General features: G+C 37.0%; 1 protein-coding gene across 2 annotated transcripts; it reads right to left on the bottom strand.

The window, feature by feature from the left end:
• Positions 1-30: 30 nt before the first annotated feature.
• Positions 31-8,697, bottom strand: LOC110926339 (protochlorophyllide reductase, chloroplastic). 2 transcript variants are annotated; one of them, XM_035986787.1, is made up of 5 exons: positions 8,527-8,697; positions 8,368-8,466; positions 6,576-8,063; positions 654-979; positions 31-357 (listed from the first exon to the last, which is right to left on the bottom strand). In XM_035986787.1, the coding sequence occupies exons 3-5, from the start codon at positions 7,325-7,327 to the stop codon at positions 323-325; spliced, it is 1,113 nt and encodes a 370-aa protein (XP_035842680.1). In that variant the 5' UTR covers positions 7,328-8,063; positions 8,368-8,466; positions 8,527-8,697; the 3' UTR covers positions 31-322. The 2 variants fall into 2 exon arrangements, with proteins under 2 accessions (XP_035842680.1, XP_022025774.1); XM_022170082.2 differs by lacking the exons at positions 31-357; positions 654-979 and having other exon boundaries at positions 6,125-8,063.
• Positions 8,698-12,466: the final 3,769 nt, after the last annotated feature.

Here is a 12,466-nt window from a genome sequence, read left to right as displayed (position 1 = left end):
GACAATTGTTAAGAAAAAATTGGCATGTGAAGTAGATTGCCTACGATACTTGCCCCAAATGTCACAATGAATTAAATCGAAACATGCAACAGTTTTTATTGAACTTCTCGGAAAAGGCAAACGAGTTTGCTTGGCCTTGGAACAAGCATCACAAAATTTGTCTTTAACATTAAAGGAAATACTTTCAAGAAAACCGACCCGACAAAGTTTACTATATGATGCGTGACCCAATCGCTTGTGCCGCACTTCAGCATCCGTCTTGGACATCATGGCCTTCCTATCTTCAACCATCACGCCCATCCGATAGAGACCATTTATGCACTTACCCACGCCAATCAGTTTCCTCGACTGTAAGCCCTGCATAAAACAAAAATTTGGAAGAAAACTCACTGAGCAATTTAAATCTTTAGCAAGTCGGCTTACTGAAAGTAAGTTACAATTGAAGTTTGGAATATAGAGAACTTTTTGGATTTTAACATCCTTTGTCAAATGACAATCGCCTCTTGCTTCAACCGAAATGCTATCCCCATTCGGGATGACCACAGGTGTTTCATTTTTATCTTTAGTGACATTAAAAAGAGGTCGTAAATTATGAAGTATGTGGTCAGTTGATCCAGAATCAATGATCCAATCCTCGGTTTCGGGTAACTTACCAGCCATGTTGACTCGAGGGACATGATCACCTTGTGTTATGGGTTCCTTCGATTCGGAGAAGTGCCTCAAAAGTGTTTTGTACTGCTCTTCACTTAAGCCAGCAACTGTGTTCGGTTCGGTTTCCACGCACCCAGCCTTGGGCCTCCCGCGTTCTCTTTTTGCTTTTCCGGGCCACCACTCCGGGTAGCCCACCAGCTCAAAACAGCCCGATTTAGCGTGGCCAGTCTTCCCACAGTGTGAACACGTCTCCATCGCCTCAATGCCTTTCTTTGATTGCCCCGGGTTTGATTTGAAACGTGTCCCGCGAGTGTCCGTTTTGTTTTGCCCTCTGTAAAAAACAATGGTTTGAACCAGAACAAGAACGAAAACAGAATACAACACAGCCGTAGCGACAAAATAGTGACGGAAAATTTTATTGTTTAACCCAAACCAAAAAACACCCCCCAAACCCTAGATCTTACATATGTAAGATCTTATACAAAAATACAGAAATACAAACGATGATCATCCTCTGATGATCACCATACTCAGAATCTCAATCTCTCTTTAACAGATGAGAGATTAAACAACACATGGATGAACAACTGGATAATCATCCACTGATGATTATCACAATCAGAAGATGATCTCTCACAACATACAACCGAGAGACTACTTTCAATCTTCTACAACAACAAATAAATAACCCTAAAATTCTCTCAAGATACAGAAGAATCAAAGTCAAAGAACCAGAGAAATAATCGTGACAATAAGAACCGAGGTCACCACGATCTGATCAACACTTGTACAAGATTCATACTGAATCTCCTTCATATCATCACTATCTGTAGCCTTGAACGAACAGAGAGGGTAATGAACGAAACTTTGGGGGTGAAATTATTGAAGTGACTAACTAACCCTAGCAGCTTGTACTTCTCTTTATAACCTGCTGAAAAACAATTTACACACTAGTCCACCAGATTATTACATGATGATCGAAGTCCCTTGATATTTCCATCTAGCACCCTTGGGCTTTAATCAACCTGCCACATACTAAACAACCCATTAAACGAACAGAAACAATAACACTAGAACCCCTAAGACAGGCCCAATATATCACCAAGCAAACCAACCAGGGCCCATTCTCATTTAAAAGACCAACAATAACATGAGCCCAAAGAATTAAAGATATAGTATATGAATGATCCTTTCATTATTTTCAACATGCCCCCATCATTCATATACTATACCTGTTAACCATAACTATACTCGTTTAGCACTTACATATGCATTTCACATACAGACAATTTTGACTCTAGTCTCTCAAATGTTAACAACTTACAACAATTTTGTCAACCCAAGATTGATATAATAATATAATCTTGCATTCTCAACATCCCCACTCAATCTTGGTGCTGAACAAACGAAAAACAACATTTCCTCAAAAAATTGATGTTCCCCTTTTTTAACACTTGAAGCAAGCATGTTTATCATCAAGATTGAAGAGAACAAAGATATATAACTATCAATTTTATTTGCCTTTATTACAAACCTGAGAGCAAGTAGATAACAAGATTAAAATCTCAAGAAACACAGACACAGACAAAAGAGAATGAAATTACAATTTCCTACTATAATAAAGCTAGACGAAACACGCAGAATTACACACAAGTCACCATGGTTTAATCCATATTTCACCCTGTATCAATCAGACAAAAAAAACGACTCTTAGACACTACAATCACAGTCCTAAACATGAACATACGAATACAACTCTCAATTAACACATAAAAAACCACACTGGAGAGCACTCATATTTTGATCAAATAAAAAACTCAAAATTAATCAGTAGAGCAGACATACAAGAACTAACGAAACAATAATAACCACATGATTCTTAGATAATATCACAACCACATATGCCTAAAAAGCAACCAAAGTAAACAAACTGATATCTGTAATACACAATGAGCAGATTCAACTGATTAACACAATCTGTTGAATGATCAACAACACGATACAGTAATACCAGCATCGAGATCACAAGATCTCTGAAACAACAAGATCTCAACACTGAGATCAACAAGATGAACGAATACAGGGAGAATGACAATGAAACTCTAAGTAAAACCTAGAGCTATATAGGTCTAAACAACATAGAACCATATGATTGCAGAAAAACCAGACACACATCTGATAACATATAAGGTCTCACAACCTTAAGAATTTAGAACCAAGTCTAAAAGACAATACATGTGAAGAACTTGAATAAAGATTTATATGTCATGATCAAAAACTTTTACAACTTTACAAGTACATATCAAAAGAAAGTTTGTACAGAACATAAAGACTCATTTGAACCAAGCAAAACCTTTAAACCTTCACAACAAAGAACGAATCAAAAGATTCAAGACACGAGTCTGATAGAAATGAGAATACCATAACCAATCATACCAGACAACAATAATGGCCAACACAGATTCTGGCAAAATATACAACCTGAAACACAGCTCTTACGCAAGAGACAACATACAAGGCTAACATCACAACAGGCACAAATCACAAGATTCATACAACACTGATATATGAGAAGCACATACTTCTACACTTCTATATCAGACAACAATTCCAGCCTAAACAAAAAACACAAAATCACATGATTTAATGTCCACACACAAGGCTAAGAATAAAGAGACATACGCAAGACACTAAGATGCAGCCACACAAATTCTGATTAAACACAAAATACACGATTTGCAATCAGAAACAACACATCTCATCTAACCATACAAACAAGATGAAAGACAGGCAGACATAAAGACTGCAAACAAACAGCAACATAGCAGTATTTGAGACAAACAACAACATAACCTGCAACAAGGCTGAACAACATATCCAAGAACACTCTTGACAACACAGATGGTTAGAAACACTCAAACCACACAATAAGAGGCAACAAGACATACAGTCAAGACAAAATCACATGATCCATGATTCTAAGCAAGGAACACTATCTTTTACACAAGAGAAAACACATAACCCTGAACCAACATTCAAGATTGCAGCCTTAAACAATTACAACAAACCACAAGTCAGAAACAACCTCCAATCAAAAACAGTTTTGACTAAAAACAACGCATGGAAAAATGATCAAACACAATTATAGCCAAAACAAACACCTACTAAACCAAACAGCAAAAACATTCCTTCAACCACTCACACGAGTACCAAGAACAATATTAAAATCTCATAAACTCAAAGAATGTTTTCCGGTTTAACCAAATTTGGAGAATTTTAAAACACACCGAACAAGACAAATCCAAGTTATTGTTACCACAAAAAACATAATACAAAACAACAAGGGAAACTTATATTTTTTCAATCAACTTGTCCCTTTGAACAAAAAATCTTGACCAAACATACCAAAGTATCAACACTTTTAGAGCTATATAGACAATTAGTACATATATCTTCTTTCAAACGAGTGAAAACCAACGACCAAATAAAAAAAACCCCTTTTTAAGGAACTCTACTCAAAATATAACCTAGCAATAGACTCGAGACTTAAGAACATGCATGTAATGAATCACTAAGTTGATCAACTTTCAAACACTATTGCAACTAGCAACAACAGACTAACATAAAAACAATGACAAATTTATTATGTAATGCAACCAAGACCAACAAGCACTGGACTAACACACATCATCAACAGAATAACATGATCAGTGCAAAGAACAAAACTAACCCTTTTACCATAAACCACAAAACATTTTAAAAAACAAATACAACTCATATGACAAATAGACATTCGATTATTCTCATCAAGAGACTTTGAGCAGTCAAATCATAAGAACTTTCTCATAACAAATAACAATCGCACAAACACCAATAAAAAAACAGAATACCCTAACGTGGAGTTTAGAAACATAAGATCTCTACTAATGCTTTTATGGACCCTTTTTTTTTTAAAAAAAAAAAAACAATTTAGCATTTAGAAAACAAAGCAAAAAAAAAAAAACAAATAAAAAAAACACAATATAATCAAGAGACCACAAGTTATCAGACAAATAACTAATTACCGAAGCAACAGACAAAAAACAGCTCTAAGGCGAAGCTGAGTCAGGGACAAGATTCCAGGTTCATCACTCTATGGTGCCTGGACATGCCTTTACTCAGGAGCCACAATCTAACAAATGACAATAACAGCAAACACTAGAAGCAACAAGAGCACAAACAAACAACACACAAGTAACCACATAACAGACAAGAATTAACTATAACAAACAATCAAAAGTGCCGGTCCTCACTACCCCGACTTCAACTAACCAACAACAAAGTAATAAAAATAAGAGCAGACTGGAAAGATCTTACAGAGGGTGCAATATGCTTCAAGAAGATTAGAACTATAGTTTTCAAGAACTATAGGAACTGATCAAGCCATAACCAAACAACACCTGGTTTTCAGAACCAGCAGACAACAGACCTCCTTCTTGAACTCCAAGAAACCCTAATTAGGATTTATGTAACACCAGAAAGAACAACAGGCAATAGATCTCACCAACTTGTTCCTGCACACACTCCAAGAAACAGTCAAACATAAAAACACACAAACAATCAAAGAAACAGATCTAAAAAAACTTATTTCACAGCGGAAACTCCCAAAGAACAACATGAAACACTCCCAGACCATCAATACAAAAATCTGTAACACCACACTAACCAAATATATATGACAAAGGGTTTTACAACACAGAGTAATCACGATTAAAACAGATTTAGCAAACAAAAGAATGAGTGAAAAAATATCAAACAAAAAATGTTTAGAAACTCTAACAAAAGAAACCGTGGAATCATTTGAGAATAACATAAAGAGAGACCAAGAACTAACAGGTTCGAACAGGACTCCACCAGATTTTAACAAGTACACACACAATCTTGATTTAATCACCAGAACATTTATCAATACCCAAATCATTTAGAGATAAAACCTCTAACACTAAATCCGAGTCAACAAAACCACAGCAGAAAAAACCATAAATCGGAGCATTATAGCTCTGATACCATGTAAAAAACAATGGTTTGAACCAGAACAAGAACGAAAACAGAATACAACACAGCCGTAGCGACAAAATAGTGACGGAAAATTTTATTGTTTAACCCAAACCAAAAAACACCCCCCAAACCCTAGATCTTACATATGTAAGATCTTATACAAAAATACAGAAATACAAACGATGATCATCCTCTGATGATCACCATACTCAGAATCTCAATCTCTCTTTAACAGATGAGAGATTAAACAACACATGGATGAACAACTGGATAATCATCCACTGATGATTATCACAATCAGAAGATGATCTCTCACAACATACAACCGAGAGACTACTTTCAATCTTCTACAACAACAAATAAATAACCCTAAAATTCTCTCAAGATACAGAAGAATCAAAGTCAAAGAACCAGAGAAATAATCGTGACAATAAGAACCGAGGTCACCACGATCTGATCAACACTTGTACAAGATTCATACTGAATCTCCTTCATATCATCACTATCTGTAGCCTTGAACGAACAGAGAGGGTAATGAACGAAACTTTGGGGGTGAAATTATTGAAGTGACTAACTAACCCTAGCAGCTTGTACTTCTCTTTATAACCTGCTGAAAAACAATTTACACACTAGTCCACCAGATTATTACATGATGATCGAAGTCCCTTGATATTTCCATCTAGCACCCTTGGGCTTTAATCAACCTGCCACATACTAAACAACCCATTAAACGAACAGAAACAATAACACTAGAACCCCTAAGACAGGCCCAATATATCACCAAGCAAACCAACCAGGGCCCATTCTCATTTAAAAGACCAACAATAACATGAGCCCAAAGAATTAAAGATATAGTATATGAATGATCCTTTCATTATTTTCAACACCCTCCTACCTGAAACGCAGCAGCCTCAACGTGTGCTTTCTTACCCATGGCCAGGTTGCGTTGTTGTTCATCCTCTGAAACAAGCCGATAGGCTTCCCGGATCGTGGGTGTCGGCTTCATAGATAATAACTGGGTTCGTATTGTAGAAAATTCCGGATCCAAACCCATAAGAAACTCATACAACGATTGTTTTTCTTTGAATTCTGTCATCCTTTTTCCAACCTCACATGTGCAGTTGCTACAGGTACACTTTGGCATCGGTAGGACCGAATCGATTTCATCCCATAGTGACCTTAACTTTGTATAATACACGGAGACGGTGGCACCTTCCTGTCGTGTTATTGTTAAGGTTTGTTTCAGTTCGTATGCCCTAGGTGCGCTTTCTTTCCCGAACCGTTCCTTGAGATCTTTCCAGATTTCTTCAGCCGTATTCGCATATTTTACGCTACCTCTAATTTCTTTATCCATTGCTGTAGTAAGCCAACCCTTGATCATTGCATCACATCTCATCCATGCCATATACATCGGATCGGTTTTTGCTGGTTTTGGAATTGAACTGTCGATAAATCCCATCTTGTTCTTGGCAAAAAGAAAATTTATCATCTCCTGAGACCAATCGCTGTAATTGCTATCGGTAAGACTCTCGTTGACTTGCATCTGTCTAGGGTAGTCAGACGAATGAATATAGAATGGGGAAGAGGGATCAATAGGCTTCGGATCGGATTTCGATCCGTCCCCTGTTGTTCCAGTCATGTTGGTTTGATTTGTGAGTTTGTTTCAAGGTTTTGATTTTTGTATGTCCTGCTCTGATACCATTAGAATTATGGTACCAAAGTAGATTCTTCTTATTAATTAATTAGAGAACATACAGAAGGTCATATAAAACCACGAGAGTTCCAAAGAAATAGGAAACTTAGTTAAACAAGATAAACATGAACCAAATGTACGTATGCAGTTTTAATAAATCCTATTAAATGATGAGTCGTTTTTGCGGGTAATCCGATTTCTTAAGGTCATCTAGCAACAACCGCGAGAGAAGAAAATGACCAAGATGGTTAGTCCCAACACTAAGTTCAAATCCTTCCGCGGTGTAAGTGGGCTCTTTCGCCGTAGGCAAGTACACCGCGGCATTGCACACAAGTGCATCCAGCGGTCGCCCAGACCGCCTAAACGTGTCCACAAACTGGCGAACACTTTCGAGAGACGAAAGGTCAAGGTGCATAACAGTATAGTTCTCTTTAGCAATGCCAATCGATTTCGCAGCATTTTCTGCTTTCAAAAAATTCCTACAGGCCATAACTATGTGCCATTTTCCAGTCTCGGCCAACGCCTTTGCTGTCGCTAAACCAAGACCCGAAGATGCACCCGTAATGATCACATTTCCCTTCCTCAACGTCTTCTTGCTGTCCGATGCAGCTTCATTGACGGATGGAGCCGCAGTTGCTGTTTGTGCACGAATCGGTCCCAACAGTGACTTCCTTTGAAGCTCCTGTAATTAACAATGCAGGTACAACACAGAAAACATGCTATTTATAATACTTATTAATTTTGTTTCATTATAGTATTATTTTCTGTCACAATTCAATGTCACCTCTTATACCTTAAATAATATATGAGTTTAATCTATTTAGTTTTCATATAATTTCATTTGTACCGAGTGTCCAATACTTATCACGACTTTACTTTTTATATTTTATGTTTTCTTTTAAAGTTGCTATAGGTAATAAACCAAACTGATACCAACCAAATTCGACTGCATAGCATGATAAAATTCCTACAGGCAAATACAGTACCTTAGTTCCGATCAACAGAGGACTGAAATCAGATTTGACATTTTTCGAAACAAAAGCTCCATTGAAAGAAGTATCCTTGAGAGATAATGTCAGCTTCCCCTGTTTCACAATTCACATTACAAATCAGAATAAAAAAGCATCAAATTATGCAAATGTTACCTCATTGTGAACGGAGATTGCTGATGGAAGAAGGGAAGCTGCTCGAAGAGCCATGGATAAGCTGAAGTTTTTTTTTTTTTTTTTTTTTTTTTGATGTGGAAAATGTAGTGAGCGATATGTTTATGTGTAAGCGCAGTTTAAAACCTGTTTGTTTGTTGTGGTCGATACAACACAAAGCTCTTGGTCGAGAACGATAATAATAATGGGGTTTATTGGGAAGGGTGTGACACGTTGCCGTTTCAGTGGCCAATCGCGGATGGTTATTTAGATTTCTTGATATATGTTTTGTATGTTTAAAAATTAAATGAAAATATATAGGCCAATCGCGGGTGGGTTACCGGGTTTTCCCCGGAATTGGTGGTGGATTCTGGTTACTCTCGGAGTACTCCGTTTGTCCAGTAGGTGCCCCGAGAATGCTCGGGATTGAGTTTGTTGGCCGTTCAAAAAAAAAAAATGAAAAGATATTAGACCATGGGGTATGGTGGGGCTTGGGTTGGGCATTTGGTGACACGTGTAAAGGGAGCCCCCCCCCCCCACTGCCTGGTTACGTGTCCGCGGGGTATGGCGGGACGTGGGTTGGGCTTGAGTTGGGTGCACCGCGTGGCAGAAAAGCTTTTTAAAAAAAATTACAAAAAAATTTATAAAAAATCACACAACATTTATAAAAAAACCTACAACTTCATTAAAATTTTAAAAATTACATAATCCTAAAAATTACATAATTTCTAAAAATTACAAAATATATAGGCCTTTGGGGGACCCGGGTGGCGGTTAGAGAAGATGGAGGGATGGGGGACCGTTTGAATTCTAAATTTCAAAATTTAAAAAAACCGCCTGACGTGACGGGTGAGCCAATGAGATTCTGCCAAGTAGCATGGCCATACCGCCCCACGCCCGGCTTAAAAGCCAAGCCCCAAGGGGCCACGCCCCAACCCAAGCCCCATACCCCACGGCCTTATGTCTTAACAAGTTTTTATTTTAATGGTAAACGTCATTAAAAACGTGCCAACTCAAAAACCAAGCGGAAACACAACCACAATAACATACTTACAAATTTGCACCAAGAATCTCAAGAAATGTTCCTACCCTTACATCTATTTTTATACCAAAGGTACCCTACCGACATGATCTCACTGAAGATATCGTCAACGTTAACAACTTTACCAGTGAAGATAAGGTTGTTCCTAGCTTTCCAAATGCTCCAACAAGCTAAAATGACGACGTTGCGGTACACAATCTTCGCATTACCTTTCAAACCGCGGTGATTATGAGCCTCGAGAACGTCTCTTAACGAGAAGGCGACAAGAAACAGAGTCTTACACCAGTTACTAACCTTCTGCCAGAGGACCGTGACAACACTACAAGGATTGTGGTAAAACCGTTAAAACAACAAAGCACAAAAAATAAATTGGAAGTTTACTCAAGAAAGTATGAGTTGCTTAATCTCGGCCCCTTAAGATGGGTCCACTTCCACCAATATCACATATAACCTCTATGTGTATGTATAACAAGTGCATTACATATCCAAATGCAATACTTTTTTAGAGTTCAATACCATAATTAGTATGATTTTGTACTTCTGATTATTTATATCCATCAAGGAGTTTTTATCTTTAAGTCTGCCTTGTTCTTTATTACGTACTTCAATTGTGTTAGGGCCATATTGTGATCGTGTCCTAATCACTATCGTAATCAACTTTACTAGTGAACATGTAGTTAAGATAAAAGCACATTATATCAAACATCTAGTATCTTGTATCTTTCCTTGAATTTTGATTTGGGTCAAAACAGGTAATTAAAAAGGTTCATATTGGTATGGTTTAGGATGGGTATTCTGACCAAAATAGGTTCTGGTCAAAACGAATCAGCTTAGAAAAAAAAATCAAATGACCATATTTATTAAAATATAAACTAAAATCTATTATAAAATCTATCCAATATCGTATAGTTACAGTCCGTATGTTTTTGTTTAAAATAAATAAAAAATACTTATGTTGTTACGATATAAAACTTCCTTTCCACCCGACGGGTATAAAACTAGTTAATTTAATGAAACACTGAATGGGTTATTAATTAGTTGTTGTTTTCTTTCTTTTGTTGGATCATAATAAACGCTCACATGGAATTAGGAGGTTATATGGGCTTATTAATCTACTACGTTGCTGGGCTAGTAAACAAGTTAGGAAGTTCATTGAAGCCCACAAGGAAAGAGATGATACATGGGATTTTGAGTCAGTTGAAAAGGAATAAGAAGTTGAACATGGGGATTGGACGGCACGAGAAAAGAAGGCGTAACCTTCTTGGTTGCTGCTGCACGCAAATCAATAGAAATACGAGGACTCTTGGGTTGCCGATTTGAACGCGATAAGCATGAGCAGCTAGGTTCTCTATGAGGACGATTCATATTGGTTTTAGGGTGAAGGGAGTGGTTATCTATTTAGAATAGGTAAACTCCCCATTCACCCAATTAGACAATGTCACGTTAATTCACCTAAATTGTTTACCTAATGCTCAAAAACGTCGGCGGAGGGGTTTAGGTAAACTATTTAAAAAAGGAAAAATGTGTGATTGGTTGAGAAGGAATGGACCTCACCACACACCCATCTCTCTCCCCCTTCGCACCCTCTCACCGACTCGGGAAACCTTCACCGAATCCCCCCCCCCATTTCGGTAACATTGATCGGTAAACTATGTTGGCGGTGGATTTGGGTGCGGTACTGAGTGGGTTTACCGCCCCACTCCGCTCACCCTTATACTTTGTTTGATTAGTTATGTTTTGGATATTGATCTTGTTCAGACAAACTTTATTAATCAGACTGATACATTAGTAGGACAAACTTTATGAATCAGATTGATGCATTAGTTAACTGAAACAATTTATCTGTGTTTTGAGTTCTTTCTTTACGATTGCGTTCGGTTGATGACAAAACCTAAAAACGGGTTGGGTGACTAAAGATGGTTGACTTGATATAGGCATGTTGAGTATTTTGATTGTCGCGTTAGCTGATTTTCCAACACTATGTCTCTGTGGTATCCAAATAACTAGTTAATTTTGTGTAAACCTAGAACCTGAAACTTGAAGGAGGTTACGTTTTCCAAAATTTGATCACTTTTCTTATAATTACTGTTATAATCTTCTTCAAATCAATCAAAACTCATAAAACAAAATTAATAGTTAATTAATTTGATAATTTTGCTAGACACTAACCATAAATTTTATGTGGAGACAACCTTACTTACTTAACCATTTAATAGCAAGTTGTCACACCCCGATCCGGAGCGGAATAAGTGACCGGAGCATAATTGGTTGATCCAAAGATTATGACTTGCTATTAAATGGTTAAATATTCAATAATTCCATGTTAAAGGTTTCACATAACAAATAATCCAAATGAAACAAATACACAAAAGACATTGTATAAAATAGATAATCAACTATAAGTCCATTTCTTGTTACTAAGACCCAATCCTATGTTGATCTCCTCTTCACTCATGTTCACCTGTATCATGTGTAAAAAAAAAGTAATTTTTGGATCAACAAAGGTTGGTGAGTGAATCTTGTTGTTTTTATGAAAATGATAAGTTTATTTTTGTATATAGAAAATGTTCATATAACCAAATGTAATTGAATGTGTTGTATGTAAATGTATCAAACCTCAAACAACCAATCAGCAAATAATCTAATGATTCTAATGAATGTATGTATGTTGCAAGATCCGAGCTCAACTATATGTAAATGTGCACAGTATTATGGTGTGCTGGTTTGTATTGCAAGATCCGAGCTCAATCAAATGGAGCTGATCTCGTGTGTTGGCAACGTCAGGTTCCGCTCATGATAATGGGGAAGGGACGAGTCAATGGATCCATATGTAATTGTCTCATAAATTAATGGACCAAATGATAACCAAACAAGTATCACATAATACATAAACTACACAAG

This window comes from Helianthus annuus, chromosome 17, assembly GCF_002127325.2.
Source record: "Helianthus annuus cultivar XRQ/B chromosome 17, HanXRQr2.0-SUNRISE, whole genome shotgun sequence".
In the NCBI taxonomy this organism is placed as follows: Eukaryota; Viridiplantae; Streptophyta; class Magnoliopsida; order Asterales; family Asteraceae; genus Helianthus; species Helianthus annuus.
Note: the sequence above shows the minus strand (reverse complement) of the source record. Positions and strands in the feature narration are given on the sequence as shown.

Bases quoted from the DNA above. Each gene is read 5' to 3' on its own strand.
- LOC110926339 (XM_035986787.1), bottom strand. From the start codon at position 7,327: ATGACTGGAACAACAGGGGACGGATCGAAATCCGATCCGAAGCCTATT. The intron at 980-6,575 runs GTGTTGAAAATA...TTTTTACAGAGG, and splicing joins GCTGCGTTTCAGGTAGGAGG to GCAAAACAAAACGGACACTC. The intron at 358-653 runs GTAAGTTACCCG...TGTTTTATGCAG, and splicing joins CCCTCGAGTCAACATGGCTG to GGCTTACAGTCGAGGAAACT.